General features: G+C 35.9%; 1 protein-coding gene across 1 annotated transcript in view; it reads left to right on the top strand.

Moving 5' to 3' along the window:
• The window catches only part of LOC5567414 (C-1-tetrahydrofolate synthase, cytoplasmic), an 87,621-nt gene that overhangs the window by 27,054 nt on the left and 38,402 nt on the right, over positions 1-22,165 (top strand). The window contains exons 2-3 of the mRNA XM_021854796.1: positions 5,150-5,428; positions 5,561-5,771. Of these exons, the coding sequence (XP_021710488.1) occupies positions 5,150-5,428; positions 5,561-5,771 (490 nt within the window). The remainder of the gene's footprint in view (positions 1-5,149; positions 5,429-5,560; positions 5,772-22,165) is intronic.

Genomic DNA, 22,165 nt, shown 5'->3' with positions numbered 1-22,165 from the left:
GCTGCAAAAATATGCCAATAGCGATGAAAAGTGGCATTAATTACCCACTCAATACATTCCTCCAAACTGATTTCAAATGTGATCATGTAATCGCTTCAGATCATCTGAGTTTTTCGCAACTGAAGCAAAAGCATATTTGTGTCATAACGGAGAACATATAATATAGTATACCGTAAAATGGGGTGAAGTGGATCACTTATGAGCGATTCGGTTCAATGAGATCTGGTGGAATGAATGTATTATCATCCAAATATTGGTTTAACCAGTTGGATTTGGATGTTTTTACAAATAAAAAAACAATAAACATACTTTACTATACATATAAAAAATAACACATTTTGTTTGAAAATGTTGTGGCAAAATATGAAGTTAGTGTAGTCCCATATTGAAAAATAAAGGCATAATGGTCTCTATATGAATTATGATACCTATTAGCAGCTACAATACTTAAATTATGTTCAAGTTAGTTTATTTCTCGATGCCTACTTTTTCCATATGGGGCAGTTTTGCCTTTCTGGGCAGTTTAGTCCTCAAGGTTTTTGCCATCCTGCAAGGCTCCTTTTTTAAACATGTTGTAATATTCAACCAGAAATGCCTTCAAGGATTTGATTGTGAATTTCTCTAAGAATATCTTCAGCAACTACTCCAGAGATAACTCCTAAAATTTCTTTTAAAATTCCTCCAGTAACTCTAAGAGATTTCCTAATCATCCTAATATGCTAAAACAAATCTAAGATTTTATTACAATTTGTTAACAACATTTTACATTTCATTTGCCGTAGCATTTCAGATTTTTTACAGGTGAGATGATTTCACCTGCTTATAAGAGATAAAACGCTTTGAATATACTTAACCTACTTTAACCTAAACATATAACGCATTAATCGTGGCAATAGAAGATTGTAATGATTTTTGCCTGAAATTATTTATTATTTTATTTGACATTTGTTCCAATGTTTCAACATTGGATATTCTATGTTACTCATTGGTAGAAATTTTATTTATTCTCTGCAGAGCTTTCTTCCTGGTATTAAAATAGCTAGTCCATATTGGTACAGCATACAACATGGCTGGCCTGAAAATTTGTTTGAATATCAAAAGCTTGTTCTTAAGACAAAGTTTTGATTTTCTATTAATAAGGGAATAGAGACATTTTACATATTTATTACATTTGGCTTGAATGCCCTCAATGTGATTTTTGAAAGTTAAATTCGTATCTAGCATGAGCCCTAGATACTTAACTTCATCTACCCAATTAATGGAACCCCTCTCATCGTGACAACATGTCTACTTGAAGGTTTCAAATAAAGAGCTTTTGGTTTATGTGGGAATATTATTAGTTGAGTTTTGGAAGCATTAGGAGAAATCTTCCATTTTTGCAAGTATGAAGAAAAAATATCCAAACTTTGTTGCAACCGACTACAGATGACACGCAGGCTTCGTCCTTTGGCGGAGAGGCCTGTGTCATCCGCAAACAGAGATTTCTGACATCCCTGAGGTAACTCAGGTAAGTCAGATGTGAAAATATTGTATAATATTGGTCCCAAAATGCTGCCTTGAGGAACACCAGCTCTTACAGGAAGTCTTTCAGACCTGGAGTTCTGATAATTAACCTGAAGTGTACGATTTGACAGATAACTTTGAATTATTCTTACAATGTATGTTGGAAAATTAAAGTTTTTATAATTTTACAATCAAACCTTCATGCTGTCGAATGATTTTTCTATGTCTAGAAGAGCAAAACCAGTAGGATAGCCTTCAGATTTGTTGGGATGGATCAAATTTGTTACACGTAAAAGTTGATGAGTGGTCGAATGTCCATGGCGGAATCCGAACTGTTCATTGTCAAAAATTGAATTTTCGTTGATGTGGGCCATCATTCTGTTCAAAATAACCTTTTCAAAACGTTTACTGATGGGAGAAAGCAAACTGATTGGACGTTAGCTAGAAGCTTCTGCAGGATTTTTGTCTGGTTTTAAAATTGGAACAACCTTAGCATTTTCCATTTGTCAGAAAAATATGCTAATTGAAAATATTTGTTAAATATATCAACTATAATAACAACGTCAAACGGGGTATCTTGCAACAGGGGTGAAACATGCACCACTTCGATATGCAACCTAATTAACATTTCGTTTAGCATTGAGTTACATTATTATTATTTTGTTCACCGTTTATTGTCCATAGATACAAAACAGAAGATTTTGGCGAGTATGTGGGTATTGTTTATTTTTTGGTTGGTTTGCTGGAGGGGAAAAGTATATTACACGTTGCATTATACGAAAATAATGCTGAAAATCGTTCCTCGTACCCCCAAACGGTAGAAATATGTCATTCGAGGCATTTGCTATCAGTTACAGTACATAGTAGTGTACTAATAGACAATATAAAAGTTTTTTTTATAATTTGACGCTTAAACACTATAAAAATTTAAAAATGTTTTTGACTACCCTTGTGGGGTAACTTGCAACAGCAATGTTAATCTCAATTGTTCGATATTTCTTGCCGCACGCCATCAACAACACATGAAAAAGCAAAATTGAGCATATATTTGTTCAAAAACATTACAATTATTGTACCTCAATCGATTCAATACTCGTTTGGTACAGAATATTAGAAAATTTACATTAACCCCATTATAATTAGAATTAGTTTTATTTTCTTCATGAACATGATTAATAGTTTTGAAAATCTGTATCAACATAACCTAGCAGATCTGCTCTTTCTACTTTCTGCATGAAATATGATGAAAGTTATGCCAAAACACCAACAGAGATTATTTTTGGCATACATATCAATATGTAATACGTCGCATTGATTGAAATATGAATAAAAAATAAGTTATTTGTAAAAAAGTTTCTTTGTATTTGTAGAAAAGTTGCATTAAAACGTTTTAATGGCTTTCCCATAACTGTAAAGACTTATGACAAGCTAGAATTTTCCCGTGTAGACACCCCATGCAATACCAATGGAATTTTCAATCGAATTGGCTTAATACTCATAATTCAATCAATAATAATTAGTTTTCTAAGAGTAGATCATTCTATTTTTGATTATTGTTATGCTTTTACTGCAAAACATTATTAAATGTTCATAATAACACGATATAGGTTATGTTTTGAATAGTGAGCTTTTGGTAGCACTGTGTGTTGCATGTTACCCCACATCAGGGGTAGCATGAAAAATGTATGTTTTTCGTCTCTCCTGATCCCAGAAAACCAAATACTGATAAAATGAATACCACGTGGTATTCTTTACGTGGCGATAAGGATACTAGATGGTTTTTGTCTCATCTGAATCCATACATTTTTCATCCATATAGCTTTGAAGTTGAAAAGTATTGCAAGTTACCCCGTTTGACGGTAAGCTACTTTCTGGAAGTTTCTTGATGACGATGTAGAAAGTTCCATCATCGCCAGGAGCTTTCATATTTTTCAATTTTTTAATAATAGTTCTCACTTCTTCCAAATCAGTCTCCCAGCAATTTTCGAAACGTTCTCTTGATTTCGAATATTTTCGAAGTCCTGAGTAACTTGATTTTCAATTGGACTAGTAAGTCCTAAATTAAAATTGTGCGCACTTTCAAACTGCATAGCAAGTTTCTGAGGTTTTTCGCAATTAGTTATTGTTGTTTTGGATATCTCAAAATACAACCTGGATTTTTTTCCAAAAATAACCACAGAAATTATCTCAAAGATTCCGTCAGGATTTACTTCATAAATAATTTCAGATATTTTTCAGGAAAGCCTTTACTGCCCATGAAAGCATAACTGTCCCATATTGATTTCCGAACAAACACCTTTTTCATTGCAACATTCGTGTTGCATGTATACCTAATTTACTACACATATAAAAGTTAACACATTTTGTTTGAAAATGTTGTGGAAAAATATGAAGTTAGAGTAATCCCATATTGAAAAATAAAGGCATAACATATAAACTTTGAAACCCAATAGCAGCTGCAAAAAATCTAGAGAAACTGAATCACGAAACAAAGGTTGAATTTGAAATGTTCCCAATAGATTTGCTGGAATAACCACTCGAGAATTTTTGGTAATAATTCTTTGGAATGTAGACAAAATGAATGTGGACAAAATGGCGTAGAAATTCTTGTTTCGGGATATATTTTAAGTATCCTCAAAAACTTTTAGGTTGATACCATGTCCAAATCCTTGCTTAGAACTAGAAGTTTATGAATGTTTGTCAATAATACATCATACATGAATCTGGAACTTACCTATTTAACTTTATTTTCATAGCAAGACACATTCTTTAACACAGTAATTTCACAACACGCCATTCGCCAATGGTCCCGAAGAAAAACGTTCATTCACTGCAGGTTTGAGGTTACATTGACATTTGTGCTTCATTAGGAAGAAATAAAATCATATGACCCGGTAATCAATTTCACCCGAATTTACGGTATTCCGTTTTGCAAAAAATAAAAACAACATTCAAGAGTTTACACATGACTAAAACATAAGAATATGCGTATTTTTAGACCAAATTAATACGAAAAATCAAAACAAACTTTGTTATCGATCAAACACATTCTAAAGCCACATTTTGCAAAATATTTGTTTTGTCACGAGTTCCATATGAATGGAACATTATAAATAGCTTTCGCTTTTCAAGAGTTAAAACAGTATAATCATTAAAGGGAGTGTTTGAACAAATTGAAGGCCAAGACTGAGCCTTCCAGTAAAAATCCAGTGCATCCATCTTCTTCTGTAGTCCTGTTTACTGATAGTACTGTTGCTTTTATGTGGAGCGCTAATAAACGGTTCCTTATCTCCACGTGCCCTTTCATAATTCTTGACCCTCGGGAGCGCTGCAATCTACTTGAATACTTACGCCTGCAATCCCAGCTGGTTGGTGGGGGCAACAGTAAAGGAGGAAATCGTCCTCTCGTGTGATTTTCCTCTGTTAAAAATCGTTAATTCAAATAGTGCAGTTTAATGAAATCGTTTCTAGCGATAATCACACCAACACAATTCGATCAGTTAATCGCAATCGTCCTATTGGCGCACTTTTTGTTTTAGCTGGGCGTGCGCATGGCACATTAGAGCTTCATCAATACTATGATTTTGCGAAGATATTTACCTCGGCGGATGCTGTTGAGCGATGTTCAAATCAATTCTCGATTCAGTTGCAGTTCATCGTTCGTGGACATTCAACGGTCAGGACTGGACAAGTGGCGACCCAACACGGAAGGATCCGATCAAGTGCAGGATTCGGAGCAATCAAGCTTTAACGGATTCGCGTTACCATCATTTTTGAACGGAACTTCGACCGCTTCAGACGTTTCTCCGTTTTCGGCTGTTCGAAAATTAATCAAACCTTTTGTGGAGAACATACCTTGTGAAAAATCGACCGACGCGAACATGATCGGTACGGCTAAGGTTTTATCGGGCGTGGAAGTTTCCAAGTGAGTTATCAAATGAAAAAGTGTACAAAATACGCTGAAAGTTTAGATACCAGTGACGAATGAAAATGATTATCAAACAACTGAGTGCTTACAGCAGAATATTTCTTTTTATTTTAACAACTCATTTTGCAGAGAAATTCGTGACAAATTGAAAAAAGATGTGAGTGAAATTAGGAATAAGATTCCTACCTTGGTGCCAGGATTAGCCATTGTACAAGTGGGTGGTCGGGAAGATTCGAACGTGTACATCCGCATGAAGATAAAGGCTGCCGAAGAGATTGGAATCTACGCTGAGCATGTGCAACTGCCCAAATCAACCACGCAGGATGAGCTTTTGATGGTGGTAAGTGCTCTAGATCAAGCTGGTGGGAGATGAATTTAAGTCGTGTTTTCAGACATTCGGCTTCCCAAGTGAAAACATGAATGTACCAGTTTTCAACCAAATAAGTGATACCAATGATAATTGCAGTTTTACGAAATAATCATTCACAATACTCAGAGGCGACCGACACTAGTCAAAACCTTTATAATAAATATATTATAATATATTATAATAATAATATATTTATAATAAATAAAAATAATAATAATTCACAATACAGTGTTAAACAGCATGAAAATAAGGTTTAATCATTGGTGGAATATTTTAACATTAAAAGATTCACAAATGTTAAGTGTGACTTTCTTTTATCTTTTATTTTTGGCATTTAAACTCACAATCAGTTAGACTTGGCTATAATAAAAGAAATTTCAATGCATAAAGTTGTTATTTGTAGCAAAAATGTTGTTTCGAGAATATGAGACACTCACTATGAAGCAGCAAATCATCCATACTTTCTGACGTGCAATACAGGTGAAAATTCCATTTCCATTTTTCATTATAATTTATCTATTTTATCATTCAAATCTACATAATGTGTCATTACTCGATTAAAACTTTACTGAAATTACTGCAAGGAACTTAAATATGTATCTCTTGTTTAGGTTTATACACAAGTTTCTGCATTATAACCATTTTTTTGTAATAATAGCCATTTTATTCGATTGTATGAAAGGACTTAATTTTGACAAATTTCACTATAAAATAGAATTTCCAATTTGACAGTTATTTTCAACGGGATGATATCAGGTATCCAAGATAGTTGATAGATTACTATTATCAAGCGATTTGGGACTTATTTGAGGTTTTGTCCGCTCTTTGTATGAAGGGCCGCCACTGTACGTTGCATCGCGTGGCTGTAAGATAAAAAACATACATTAGTAAGTTTTTTTTTTCAAATTTAATTAAACATAAGTTAAGGGATCTATTTTATAAGTCGAGTCGATCAAAACACTTGACTAGCTCTGTCACTCGAGTTTCTCGATACTTGTCACTCTACGTGACCGGATTACTATGGGAATCGATGGGTGACATCTGAAATATGCTTGCTTACTTTGATCGATAGTGATTACAGACATGATCTCATGAATCTGCTAGATTTGCAAAATATACACCTAATACTACGTTCAAACTAGCACTTATATTGCGTAATATAGGCTCTCTTGATATCAGATATAATACATCTAGTTTTCACTGGAAATAACAAGTATGACATTTGATATCAAGTTGGCCTACACACTTAAATTATTTCACCGACCTCAGTAAAATTTTTCGCCGAGAACCCAACAGCTGAGAATTCGGTAATTTTCAACGCCGAATCTCGGTACTTATTTTACCGAGATTTCGGCAATCCGTATTTTTTGCCGAGATCTCGGCGAACGTTACCGAGAATCGGCAAATAATTACCGAGATATCAGCTGTTGGGTTCTCGGCGAAACCGTTTAAGTGTGTATATTACGTAATATCAGCTCTAGTCTGAACATAGCATAAAACTAGAAAACTCCAGCTCAATTTGAAAATCTAAAATTAAGTTTTGTCCAAAAAAGGGGGTTTAAAACTGTCACTAAACGTGGTATAGATGGAAGAGAGAACGTCTCCAGAATGCGCACTTTCTCCCAAAAGTGAAATGGGTAATGCTGGTAATTGCATCGAAATGAGTGAGAAAACAAAGGGTGCTGCAAATCGTGCCCAATTGTTCCGAATTTGGAGGATTTTTCCAAACAGTTTTTAAAATATTGTGTTTTGGATTGCTCATTCTTTGGATGGTTAAGAGGATGAGTTGTTAATTTTTCTCATAGCTAAAATCATGCATATAGCAAATATTTCCGATACTTATTTGAAACTTGAATCCAAACTCAAAAGAGATGCAAACATTTTTGTTTATCGTAATAATCGACTGGATGGAGCATATGGTGGAGTTGCAATCATAATTCGTAGCAGAGTCGATGAATGGAGAGTTGCGCGAAAACTGAAACCAAGTCTACCTATTGAACTGTCAAATCGTCTACCTACCGAGCAGAATAAACAAGCACGTTTTGAGACGAGAGGGGTATTGTTATCGTGACGAAATTAAAAAAAAAGATTTACAATTATGTAATGAAATAATTATTCTTTAGGGCCTATGATTTGTGAATGAGCCCCCTACTTGTTACATCTAATGTAATCTCACCCCATTAGTGGAAATATATCAATCCGTTCAATAGTTGAAATGTAACTGGAATTAAAAAAAAACTATTCAAAATTAGTTAGTTTAAAAAATATATAATTGTTATTCAACACAGACTAAAGCTATAATAATTAAATGATTTGTGATTGGGGAACTTGTTGCCAGTTCTCTTTGCGCAACTCTCCATTCATAGACTCTGATTCGTAGGCGTATAAAACATCAACCTTTTTGTCATTCGAAACCTAAGCTTTTGGAACTTTGGTGTTTTTGTTGAAACCAGTGCTGGGAATGGTAATAGTAGTAGGCTTGAATTTCGCGAAAATCACGTGGCTCTCCCAGTACAGTAGTTCAGAAACGTAAATCTCATCAAGTAACCTATGTTGGGTGTATGAATTTTCTAAATGATTAGTGTCATTGAAGACTCTGAAGCCTGATTCGCTGCTGACAAGTAATTTCTCGGCCTATCTTGATGCATGGAAAATTTCTGCAAGGAATTGATCAAGAATACGCTTTTTGCTGATCGCAGTACGCAGTTGAAAAGAAATGTCAGTTCAAATGGGAGTCGCTGTAGAAAATTCTGCAAGGAATCGACGAGAAATTTCTTTAGCGATTCCTTTTCAGTAGCATACCAGACTTAAATGCGGGAAATGCGACGGGAAATAGAACATTTTTCTGCAGTAATTTTGGGTTGCCCTTAGCAACGAGTGTTTTGCTATTTTCAAGGCTTTTTCACGGTGCTCCCCTGACCGTTATTATCAGAAAAAAAAATCTCCATCAAATCTGTACTCACCAGTCGATTTCTATAGCTAAGCTGCATGTCTGGGCGAAATTTCAAAAAAATCGTAGGGCCCGTTTTGAAGTTACGCCTTTTTGATTGTATAAATCCACAATTTCATAGGAAATCTGAGATATTTAAACGGATTTTTATTCGCCATGATTATCGGAAGAAATATACTAGCAAAATTTGGTTCAAAGTTGGTGTTCTTAGGTATTTGTAACTTCTAGGTGGAGTTTTGAATGGTAAAATTAGCAAAATATGGAGTTACGCTCTTTTGGAGGCATAACAATTAAATTCACTATTTTTCAATCTATTAATTAGGCATTGTAATACCGTTAAGCGTATTCAAATGTTATCAATCGCACATTGCTCTTGCATGCCGTCAACATTTTTTCACAATTAACTGTTTTTTTTTCATAGGCTCAAGTGGTATAAGGCATTACGGAGCCAAATTAGTGTTTAAACAACAAAATATCTGGATAGTTTAGTGAAACAATGAACTCACGATTCTGATTATTCAACATGAAATTAACGTTGCATATCGAAGCGCAAGTTGACGTCAAACAATACTTTTGGACTTGAATTTTCGGTTAAAAAATGGAAAAAATAATGCAAAGTATAGAACATTTGTTATTATTTTGTTAAATGGAATATAAAATCGTAACACTTACAGAGCTTAATTTCAAATATTTGTCTTTTTGTCACCTATGAAAATTTTGTTTAGCAAAGCATGATTTATTTTCGTGTGTTTTGATTGATAAGAGCTGCGGGTGGGTCTCAACTTTACATGCACAGTTTGCGATCGGAAAAAAATGAAAGTGTTCAGATAAATCATCAATTTGGGTAGGATTCATACCTCAATGAACACTTCGACAGTTATTTACTGAGAGTTTCCAAAGTTGCCATTTTCGCATTCGTATATCGTGTGGCAGGTTTGATGATACGCTATGCCCAGGAAAGTCAAGGAAATTTCCATTACGAAAAAATCCTGGACCGAAAATGTGAAGTAAAATTCGAATCCGTTAATATAGACAATGATCTTAAACTCTTAATCCATCTTTAAAACGTGAGGAGAAGGCAATTTTAACGCACGCGATGTGTGGCAATGATCTACAAAAAGATAATAAAAAAGTTTTACTCAATTAAGAAACAAACATTTTAAAAATGATGTCTCGATTGAAGCCAGGTTCAAAGTATTTTTTTGGAAATTATTAAAAATTAAAAAATGAACCTCGGAAGCGAGTTCCGGTATTGAAAGAGGAAAACAAATAATTACTAACTAATTGCGAAAAAGCTCAAAAACTTGCTGTTAAGTTTACGAACACGTACTAGCCCAATTGAAAATCAAGTTACTCAGGCTTTCAAAAGCATTCTCAACCAAGACAACGTTTGAGAACATTCATGGGAGACTGATTTGGAAGAAGAGAGAACTATTATATAAAAAAAAATATGAAAGCCCCTGGCGATGATGGATTTTTTTTATATCCTCGTCAAGAAACCTTCAGAGAGTAGCTAACCATTCCTGGATGATATATTTAACTAATGTTTCCAGTTGGCATATTTTTCTGACACTCGTAAAATACAAAAGCTTTACCAATTTCAATGAGACAAAAATCTGCAGGCTTCAATCTATCTTCCAATCAGCTTGCTTTCCTACATCAGGAAACTTTTTGATAAGGTCATTTTGAACAGAATGATGGTCCACGTCAACAAAAATTCAATTTTTGCCAGTGATCAGTTCGGATTCCAAAATGGACATTCGACCACTCATCACTGTTCTACGATCACTAATTGATGGAGTCATAATGAGTTCGTCGCTTATCCTTGACAGCCTAGTTATAATAGAACATGAATTCGGTCTCAAATCTCTTATCGAAAGCCAATTTTACAAACTAGGACCATTTTTATAATCTAAGTCAGAAATTTCCATATAGCGTTAAACGCCTAGAGGTATGCAACGCGCTATAAATGTTCAGGAATCCATTCAATTTTGTTCGATTTATACTCCACTATCAAAGTTACCCCAAAACAGAAATCCGACTTTCGATTATATGAAAAATAATATATCTATTCAGAATTAATCTTTTAGCAATCTATCAAGTGCAATCGATAGCTAGGCAGTACTGGTTTTAAAAATATAAATTGTAATTCTTTGCATCAGCATGCATAAACATTGCAGTTTTCTTCGAAAAAACTATCAAAGTTACCCCGTTTTACGGTATGTCATAAAAATCTTTCCACCATAAAATGAAGCCTACGTGTCATTTGTAGTAGTTAGCAAAAATGTTTGGAAATTTTTTCTTCATACTTGCAAAAATGGATGATTACTCCTAATGCTTCCTAAACTCAACTAATAATATTCCCACATAAACCAAAAGCTTTTTATTTGAAACCTTCAAGTAGAAATGTTGTCACGATGAGAGGAGTTCCAATAAATTGGTCAGATAAAGCTAAGTAGGGAGCCGGATCCTATTCTTGACACTCTTGATTCACTTCGGCAGTGGTTTTTTAGGAATCCACTGTGCTCATATTTGGCCACAATATGCGTTGTATAGAAATATTTCTTATTACAAAGTTTCAGACAATTCGGCCGAGAAAAACCCTCCATGCCAAAGTGAATCATGGAAGTGCCCAAGTAACTCTGCACCCTATCTAGAGCTCAAGCAGATAAAAATTTAACTCTCGAAGATCATATTGAGGGCATACATGCCAAATGTAACAAATATATAAAATGTCTATACACAGCAAATCCAGATTACCGACCCCAGTAAAATTGTAAGGATTTTTAGGTAATTTTTACGATTACCGAAAAACCCAGTAAACCAAAATATGTTTTGTTTGATGGAAATTACTGACTTAGTTAGTAAAATTGTAGAGCGTTTTACTGGCTTTCCAGTTTCATATGCTTCACGCTTTGCTGATAATAAACATCTACGGTATGCTCGTATCTTAGTGGAGGTAATCGAAAAATGTGTGACAAAATCATTATTATTTTGTTAGTTTGCATACAAGTTTGATACAAATGAATTTACATTTTTGTATGGATACAAACCGAATTTACCATTGTAAGCAGTTTAAATCATGCTGAGCCTTTTTGGTTGCTTAAACTAGATGAGTTGGTCACTAAATTTCGCCTTCTTAGGGTTTCGTTCTACTTCGTCGTAAACGCTATTATTTGTCGTATCACATTTAAAATGTTTCACTACGGCGGATATTCCAACTAACCTGCAACATAGATGCATTTTCCAAGTGTATTTTTGTGGAAGCTGTTAGGGTTTGTACACTTGTTCACGAATTCACGAAATTTTATTGAATTTTCTCACCGTCCGCGTAAAATTGAGAATGTAAACAAAGTTCAATCCGTACTGAGAAAAAAAGCTTGTGCGCATTAACCCTAATTAATTAATACGGTTCCTTTGATTGTGTTGTTTTCGCTGCACTGTGAGCAAACAATAGAAATATAAGTATTAGAACGCTAGTGGCGCTGTTATCACAAAATTGAATTATTTTATTAATTCTTACCATTGAAGTTTTTGATTGTCTGTTTAGTGCCATGTAGTAGAGAATGTTTTATTATGGTTGAAAAATTTGATTTGACACTTATAGACCCGGTACTCAGACTGTCAGAGCGTGGCAAACTAGATGTTTGTCACACGAACAGTCGCGACATTGGCCTTCTACGGCTAATGCATCTACTGAGCAAACGCCATAATTGTAAGGTCAATAGAAATTGTGTTCATATGTTTGGGCTGAATTTTGATGACGAACAATGAATTTTAAAGGGAATTAGTATATTCCATCATGCTGAATGAATGGAGGGAGAAGCCCGTTGATCTATATATTCTAGTAAAACATTTTATTATAGCGTTGATGTATTGTGTTTTGACCACTCAATATATCACAGTAAGCCGTAAGTTGTGAGACGAATCTGGAAAATGATTGCGACAGAAATGAAAACGATACGACGGATTGAGAATACGACAAGATGCATTTTCTTTGCATTATTTCCAAAAAGAGATCAAAATGTATCAAAATCTTATTGTACAATGTTAAAGCCATTCTGAGAAAGAATTGTTTGGAATCGGTTTGTATCAGCATCATTCACTGCAATACTTGGAAAATTGCAGTTCTCACTGGTTGCCATTCGCGACTACGAAGGTGCTGATGTCTTCTTCGGTTTTCTGTAAGAAAAACAAGGAGAGAGATATTTTTTGCTTTTTTTTTCACGCACACGATGACAGTCCCTTACGAAATTATCTGTTGGTGCGAGTGCTTTGTGGAATCTCTTTTTGCTTCGTAGTCGCGAATCCGTGTTGCCATAGCCGTGTCTCCTGGCGCTGGATGATTCTACAGCAGCTGCTGTATCGCCTAGGAGATTCTCATTTGACACATTCCCGCATGCGCATCAGTATGTTTTGATTTGATTTTGACGACCAGTCAGTAAAAAACTTCAACTGATATTCTGTAATTGTTGAAAAAACTTCAAACAATAGCCGGTAATTGTTTTTACTGACTTTTCGGCCTGTTTGGTATTGCTGCAAAATTGGGTCTGACAACGGTAGCTGTTCAGTAAAAAGTAAAAATTATTGCTGAACCTCAGAAGTTTTCAATCAAAAAGCTGAAAGTTCAGTATTTTTTTAAGATTTACAATTCGTACTCAGTATAAAAAAAATACCGAACAAGCAAATCGTCATTAAGTTATATCCACTAATTAACAGTGTGTATGCTGTACCAATATGGATTAGTTGTTGTTATACTAGGAAGAAAGCTCTGTAGAGAAAAATAATATACTTAAATGATTCAGAAGCTTCCTGCCTGGTAAAATATTCATAAAAATTACATAGAATATCTAATGTTGAAACATTGGAACTAATGTCGCATAAAATTATTAATAATTGTGTGCATGAGCGTGAGCATTGATGTCCGTACAATTCGTAGTTGCTACTCCGTGATTGACAAGAATCATCGAAATTGTACAGGGAACCAACAGATGTAGCTTGGGAGTAGCATACCATCTTCAATGTACATTTTCGAGAACTCTGAAATTAGTAATGTCAATAATGGCGCCGGCCACGTCCTTACGGTCATCGGAGAAGGGAAGGAATGTTAGTGTGACATCCATTGTTACTAAAGACCGAGTATACCTCAGCATCTTCATGATTGCCACGAGAAGGAGTTGGGTGGCTTCAAAGCTACATGATCAGGATTCACTTTGGTAAATGATGCGATTTATGTAACCTCTGTTTAAAAAGTCTATCAATGCGTCGACATTTTAAACATCGAACTATTCCAAGGTTTGAATCTCAAAATGTTTTAAAATATGAATGAGCGCTTATGTCAACACTTAAAGTGACGAACTATTCATAGTTTGATCAACAAATTCATAAAAAATACATGTTATGATACAAATGTGTTATTTTAGCATGAAACGAGCTCACCAGTTGGTAATCCATCCTCGACTGAAAGTTACAATCGCAGCGTCAACACATATAAGCAGGTATATAAAATAACTCCGATGGCGCGCGTATGAAGTGCTAACTGAAAAACAACGATCACTCCGAGCGCGCAAAAAATGAATCGGACAGCTTGGGCCTTCACAAAGCACTACCCAAGCGAACGAATCCAGCGAAAAAACACTCCGAGCGCGCGAAAACCGAATCACTTGGACCTTCACAAAGCACTAAGCAAGCGAACGAAGCCACCGAAAAAACACTCCGAGCGCGCGAAAAATGAATCGGACTGCTTGGGCCTTCGCAAAGCACTCAAAAAATATTAATTATTCTAGACAAAAACAGTTGCAATCTACTATTTCACGATAAATGCGTTATGTATCTAGGTTAAGTTAATTCAAAACGTTTTTTTTTCTCTGAAATATACTCACCTGAAAAAATTCGGAACTGCTACGGCAAATGAAATGTAATATGTTGTTAACAAAATGTTGATAAAAACTTTATTTAATAGCACCCAATAAGGATGATACACAACACACAAAACACATAGATATAAAAACAAAACACAAAACACATAGATATAAAAAATGAATATAATGTTTGATGTGAAACTAATGAAGGAATTTGAAAAAAAAAACTGGAATGTACAGATTGACAGATAACTTTGGTTGGTACTAACAATGATTATTGAAAAATTTAGGTTCTACAATTTTTCAATCAACTCTGCCGAATATTTGTTTATGTCTAGAAGAGTAATACCAGTTAATTCTCCGACATGGCTTAAGGACATTTCGTCGAATGACATTTGGTCGAATGACGTTTGGTCGAAAGTACATTTGGTCGAAGGGGCATTTGGTCGAATGGACATTTGGTCGAAAGCTTATTTTGAAATGGTTTTTGAAAGATCATTCGGGAAAATTGATTATTCTTTTCTAAGTTTTGCAAAGTTGGGACTATAACGTATTCATTTGAATAATCTGAATTATTACCTGTTGTTGAATGAAAAACGAGACATTATTGTAGTCATATTTTTAAATTTCATACGTCTATGTATTTGTTAATGATTTGAAGTTATGCCAATATCTAGGATATCGATGGTTATTCAAATGATCTTTAAAGAAGTATTTTTTATACATTGACTGGAATATTTAGATCTAGTGAATTTATTATTCTTTTAAAATATCATCATTCTTTGCCAAAAACTGCTCAACGATGATTTGTTGAATTCATTATTCTTTTTAAATGTCATCGTTCTTCGTAATGAACTGCTGATCTTCATCTGATGGAAGCATTCGGCGAGAGTGCTCGGGATCTTTCTTTCAATTTCGGGTCTTGCAGCTAACCAACGTGGGTAAGGTTTTTGAATGCGGAAATCAGACATAAAACGGCAGGAAAAATTTGCTTCAAGGAAAAAAGTTTAATAACATTCCTCAAGCAAATATATGACTTTGCTATCGGTGTTGATGACATTGGGTACATTACAGAGTTTGCAGTGGAAGCTTTGAATAGTTGAACGAGAAAATTGTATTTATTCTATGTAACGGGTAAGAATAGACGATTTGGCAGAGGTGACAAAAGTTGATTTGTTTCTATTTAAGATCAGTTTAAATGAAAAAGCAGCATGTTGATCAGTATGATGGGAGAATAGGCATCAAATTGAATAACAAAATTTTCTAACCCTGTATAGTTTGTTGGTAAAATGGCTGATACCTGTTTCAATAATTCAATCACGACGATAATGAGACTAAACGTAAAATTTTGCTTCCATACTGTTTAGATTCGACCACATGTTCTTTCCACGAAATGTCGGTTCGATCAAATGTCTTATGCTTTCTGTTCAAATAAACCTTTTCGACCAAATGTCCATTCGACGAAATGTCCGTTCGGCCATATGTACTTTCGACCAAATGTCATTCGACTAAATGTCATTCGACCAAATGTCTTTCGACCAAATGTCATAGATTCCTCCGAGAATCTATGACATTTAGTCGAATGACGTTTGGTCGAATGACATTTAGTCGAAAGTACATTTGGTCGAACGGACGTTTCGTCGAATGGACATTTGGTCAAAAATAATTTAGTTGTTTTGAGATTTGATCGAAAGGACATTTGAATAGGGATTTAAAAAAATAATTTTTGCTTCAGCAAACCTGGAGCGTCTGCACTTCATGTTAGAAGCGGCTCACAACAGCGTCTGTTCCCTATGTAAGGGGCAGCTGATCATCGTCCGAGTGCCAGAGACGGACATTAAGCTAAACTGCGCACTATGGTCCTCCGGAAATCTAGGGTGTAGGTGTCAGGCCCTGCAAACCAGCCGTAAAAAATCAAGCAACGAATAATCAACGAGGGAATGCGAACCGGGACAAACGGCGAAGACCACAGCGACGTAAAGGGACTAGCGATTGGAAGCTCGGTACATGGCACTGTAAATCTCTCAACTTCATTGGGAACACACGCATACTCGCCGACGTGCTGAAGTACCGTGGATTCGGCATCTTAGCGTGTTGGAAGGGATTAATGGTTCGAACGTTTAGAGGTAACCATACCATCTACCAGAGCTGCGGCAACGCACACGAGCTGGGAACAGCTTTTATAGTGATGGGTGATATGCAGAGGCGCGTGATAGGGTGGTGGCCGATCAATGAGAGAATGTGCAAGGCTCAAGGGCTGGTTCTTCAAATTCAGCATAATAAACGTGCACAGCCCTCACTCCGGAAGCACTGATGATGATAAAGACGCTTTTTACGCGCAGCTCGAACGCGAGTACGACAGCTACCCAAACCGGAAGTAGGTCATTTGGCATAAAGTCGTTTGACATAAAGCTGTTCGGCATAAAATCGTATGGCATAATGGTATTTGGCATAAAGTCGTTTTGCATAATGGTCGTTTGGCATTATGGTCGTTTGGCATAATAGTCGTTTGGCATAATGAGTCTGAAACCAAGAATTTCTCAATTTTTCGTTTTTACGTTTCTATTGAATCTTTCTGATGACATCAGGCTTGTTTTGGAGTCAATTGATACAAAATGACACTTTATTCAACAATCATATGTTCTTGAATAAATTTAAGCATATTAGGAAAGTTATTGCAATTAGTATTTTATTATTAATCCAGAAATTACCCTTCTTCCAAATATTAATTCTTCTTTTTTTTTAGTTTCGCTATTGGAACAAATTTTTGCACTGAAGATTTTTGTTCTTTGGAGCTATATTTTTAATGTATTTTTTTGTTTCCAACTGACAGAAGGGCGGCATTCGATAACATTGATCTGCTCAAATTATCAGGGAAAAGAGAAATCGATTACTGCAGTTACTTCGATGGGTTGTGCTACTTTTCTCCGAATTTCGGTTCCCTGAACGCCAGTTCCCCGAATATCTCGTTTCTACGACTAGCCCACATCCCCGAAAAGTTTTAAACACTCATAATTGTCGTAACTTTATACATTTCAGGGTGGTGAACGAAATGACCATCTAATATGCACCCTTCTTTATTTAATTGGCGGTTCTGTGGAGTTTTACCGTCCTCAGATTTTTTGCCAACATGCGTATAGCCGAGAACGACGGAATACTTCATTCTTTTGACTGTTTATCGTTCTTTCTCGTCACCGCTTTTCGGGGAAACCAGTCATTCGGTGAAATGGCATTCGGAGAAAAGTAGTACAATCACTTCGATGATTCTGAAAGCCCTTTTTTATGTCTTTTCATTTTATTATGCCGCAATAATTTTTGGAGTCCATTTTTCTATTGGTTTAATTATAAATTTTCCCTTTTTTCAAATAGGCTGTTCTTTATATTTATACTGTTTTAAATTTTATAATTTAGTAAAGCTAAATGTTAACCATTTTTATATTTTGCTGTTTTATCAATTCTTGCCAGATGTATTGTTAGAATGATAATTACTTTAGAACCTGCCAATATTCAACATATACTTTTTTGGGGAAAATGTGTGATCTCCTTTCGAGATATGCTAGAAAAAAATATTATTTCAATCACTAATTTTTCCTTCTCTCGATAAAAGGCGGTAATTTTCTTTTAAAGATGTGTTGTTTATTTGAGCTATGCTGTGAAAAGATTTTTTTACGTTAAAGCTTAAACATTTTAAACGAAAAATAATCTGCTCTCGTGTAAAGGCTATTTTTGCATTAAGTCGCATTGATAGATCTTTGGATTAGCGTTTGATATTTTGCAAAAAAAAAACATCCATTATTTTATCAAGTAATTATAAGTAAAATCATCGAGTGTTACGTCCAAACTGGAACAGAGCTTGATCAGCAGAGAAATATTTTATGAGCGTTCCCTTGGTTAATAACTGTGAACTTTTTTTGCCAATTTACTATAATTTTTATATGTATCGCAACAAGCTCAAAGATACTCTATGTTCTGAGATGTAGGGACCCGTCAAGAGTTTTTATTTAGTAATGATCTCTAATGTCACAACAATTTTTGAAATTTATTTATTTATTTATTCAGTAAACATTATTATTGTATTATTCATGTAACATAAGGCTACGGCCTTTTTTATCGTTACAACTAGTGATTCAATTGCTTCAATTATGCTTTCTTGGCTTGGAAAATCTCTGAACGAACACCACGCTTGTTTAGAACCTACCAAAATTTTTTGCTATAGGCTCGGTGGTGTTGATCTCGATAAAAGCTTATGCCAAACGGCCATTATGCCAAATGACCATTATGCCAAATGACTTTATGCCAAACGGCTTTATGCCAAACAACCTTATGCCAAACAACCTTATGCCAAACGACTTTATACCAAACGGGGTACAATCGCCCAAACCATAACGTCAAAATCATCATAGGAGATCTAAACGCTCAGGTTGGCCAGGAGGAGGAGTTCAAACCGACGATTGGAAAGTTCAGCGCCCACCGGCTGACGATCGAAAACGGCTTACGACTGATTGATTTCGCCACCTTCAAGAATATGGCCATTCGTAGCACCTACTTCCAGCACAGACTTCCATACCGATACACCTGGAGATCACCACAGCAGACAGAATCACAAATCAACCACGTTCTGATTGATGGACGGCACCTGTCCGACTTTATCGACGTCAGGACCTATCGTGGCGCTAACATCGGCTCTGACCACTATCTGGTGATGGTTAAACTGCGCCCATAACTCTCCGTTGTCAACAACGTACGGTACCGACTTTGAGCGGCTCAAGCAACCGGATGTCGCAGCGGCACACGCGCAGCACCTCGAGGCTGCATTACCAGAAGAGCTGGAAGAAGCCCCTCTTGAGGACTGCTGGAGAACAAATAAGGCAGCCATCAACAATGCAGCTGAGAGCAACGTCGGGTATGTGGGACGGAGTCGACGGAACGATTGGTTCGACGAGGAATGTAGGCAGCTTCTGGAGAAGAAGAACGCAGCGCGGGCGGTCATGCTGCAGCAAGGGACCCGGCAGAACGTGGAGTGTTATAGACGAAGACGGCAACAGCAGGAACAGCTGTGCCGGTCTCAAGAAACACGCAAGTTCTATCAGAAGCTCAACGCATCTCGCAACGGCTTCGTACCGCGAGCCGAGATGTGCAGGGATAAGGATGGGAGAATTTTGACGGACGTGAGGTTATCGAAAGGTGGAAGCAGCACTTCGACGAACATCTGAATGGCGCTGAGAGCACAGACAATGAAGGTCGGAACAACGGAGGAAATGCCTTCGTCTGTACTGCGAAGGATGGAAACCAACCAGCCCTCACTTTGAGGGAGGTTAAGGATGCCATTCACCAGCTCAAGAACAATAAAGCTGCTGGTGACGGTGGTATCGGAGCTGAACTCATAAAGATGGGCCCGGAGAGGTTGGTCATTTGTTTGCACCGGCTGATAGGCACAATCCAAAATATTAAATGTCTTTCAGTCGTTCTGATGTTTAAAAAGGCCCTCCCTCTATCATAAGAGATAAAAAGAACCTTTCTGGGTTTGTTATTTTGCTCAAAAATTAGATTCTTCCACCGCCTTGCTTATATGTATGCCAATTTGAAGCAGAGAGAAACTTAAAGTCAAATTTTAAAGGACAATTGAAACAAAACATAAACTTTTTTACCGTCAAACGTTTCAAATGCAATACAGATTCATGCAGAATATGAACTTTTGTTGAAGTATGCATATTCTCAGAGATTAAGGGGGTGTGCATTTCGCCCCGGGTATTCATTATGCCCCTAATCCCCATATCATAAATTTAAGCCATTTGCATATGACGTATTTTTGCTTTTCTAAATATGCATGGACTTATCTTATTTTTATAGCATCTATCAAAATTACTTGCAAAGTAGAAAGTCACAAGTTGACCCACTCTATAAAGGCCATAAAGTGTTTAGATATGTCACACAAATAAAAAAAAAGGAATTTCTGGTAGTCTTTTTAAGGGAAACTCTTCTGATTGGTTTCTGATTCAACTAAAACTATAATAACGTTTCATTCAACAAAAAATATAAGAGAAATGAATAGATATTAATTATAATATTTAATGACTTTAAAAAAAGAACACATTTTCAGTCCACAGGAGGATGGTTAGACATATGTTCGAGAAAAAAGACATGACCATTACTTTTCAGTGCTTGTAATATCCGAAAATATTATCTTGAACTCCTGATCGTATTTACCTTTGAGCTTTTTTTACAGTAATGGTAGAGAGTAATGCTTTTTGTGGAAGTGCAGAGGACTCCTTGAATTCCTTAAGGTGAAAATGAATCGAAGCCAAACCTCAAATTTTCAAGAGCACGAATCTAGAGAACCGAACATCCGTTTAGGCTGAAAACTTAATCGATTGGTCACGAGCTGGTAGTGACCAATCGATTAAATTTTCAGCTCAAAGGTTTGGCTTCGATCCATCTTCACCTTAAAGCAAGCTACACGTCAACATTCCCCTCTAATCCCCAAATTGACCTGCATTCGGACTTAGCCGGTTCTTTTATTGCTTCTTATAATAAGATCACCGGTAAAAGCTACTGATCCCGATTAGCGTCTGTTGGTTCCCTGTGTAAGTACAGCTGTACTTACAATAACGGAATGAGGGCGGATAGTCAATATTGATCATGTTCATGCTCTTAGGTAGTATTTTCATTATCAAAGCTTGAAAAATATTTTGAATAATCGCGTACTTAGGTTTTTTGCAAGAATATTATTTATTTGTTTTTATTACAAAGATTTCCAGCCTTAGTTCGTTTCTTTTCGCAATGATTTGAGATTCGTATGGCAATGAAGAAAAATATAATTTATAAAGAGGATCCTTGTTTTTTGGGATGATTATACATTTTTATTAGAAGAATTGAATTACATGGTTCAAAATCCATAGCAATATGAAATTAAATTTGTTCATGTTGGAGCTCCACCAAAATTGTCTCTTTGACAAATCATTTCCCTTTCAAATTCAGCATGTAAGTACATAATTACGGAGACAAGCATACGAGATGTGCAAAATGACACTTGGTCACGGCCTAAATAACGTTTCGCTATGGTAATTTCGCACCTCATGATAGCATGACATAGGTGAAGACAAATCACACGCCGTCATACGTCGGTCGTTCATTAACACGATGGAGATTTTTGGACGACATCTGCGCTTATTTATGCCTTACTTGATTAATCAAACACTCTGCCTATTGCCACTCGCCCACAGCTCTGTAACGATACGAAAACATATGTAAAAGGGTGGTCGATCAATTGCAACAAAATTGTCAATTACAAAATTGTGGGTGTGCGGTAGTATCCGACGATCAAAATGCTCTCTCATCTCATTCACTTCGCGCGGGATATTTATGATGACAGTGCAACAGCTAACCACTGATGATTTATTCGCAATGAAGGCTATACCTTAACATGTATTTCTAACGCTACCGAGATGTAGCGCTGCAGTTTTTATCGAATACAAATTAGTCAAATATTTTTCAATAAATTGCGCGTGGAAATATCCGGTGTACGTAATTGGAAAGACATATTTTCAAATGAT

Source organism: Aedes aegypti, chromosome 1 (genome assembly GCF_002204515.2).
Source record: "Aedes aegypti strain LVP_AGWG chromosome 1, AaegL5.0 Primary Assembly, whole genome shotgun sequence".
Classification (NCBI taxonomy): domain Eukaryota; kingdom Metazoa; phylum Arthropoda; class Insecta; order Diptera; family Culicidae; genus Aedes; species Aedes aegypti.
This window is presented reverse-complemented; position numbering and strand designations above follow the sequence as displayed.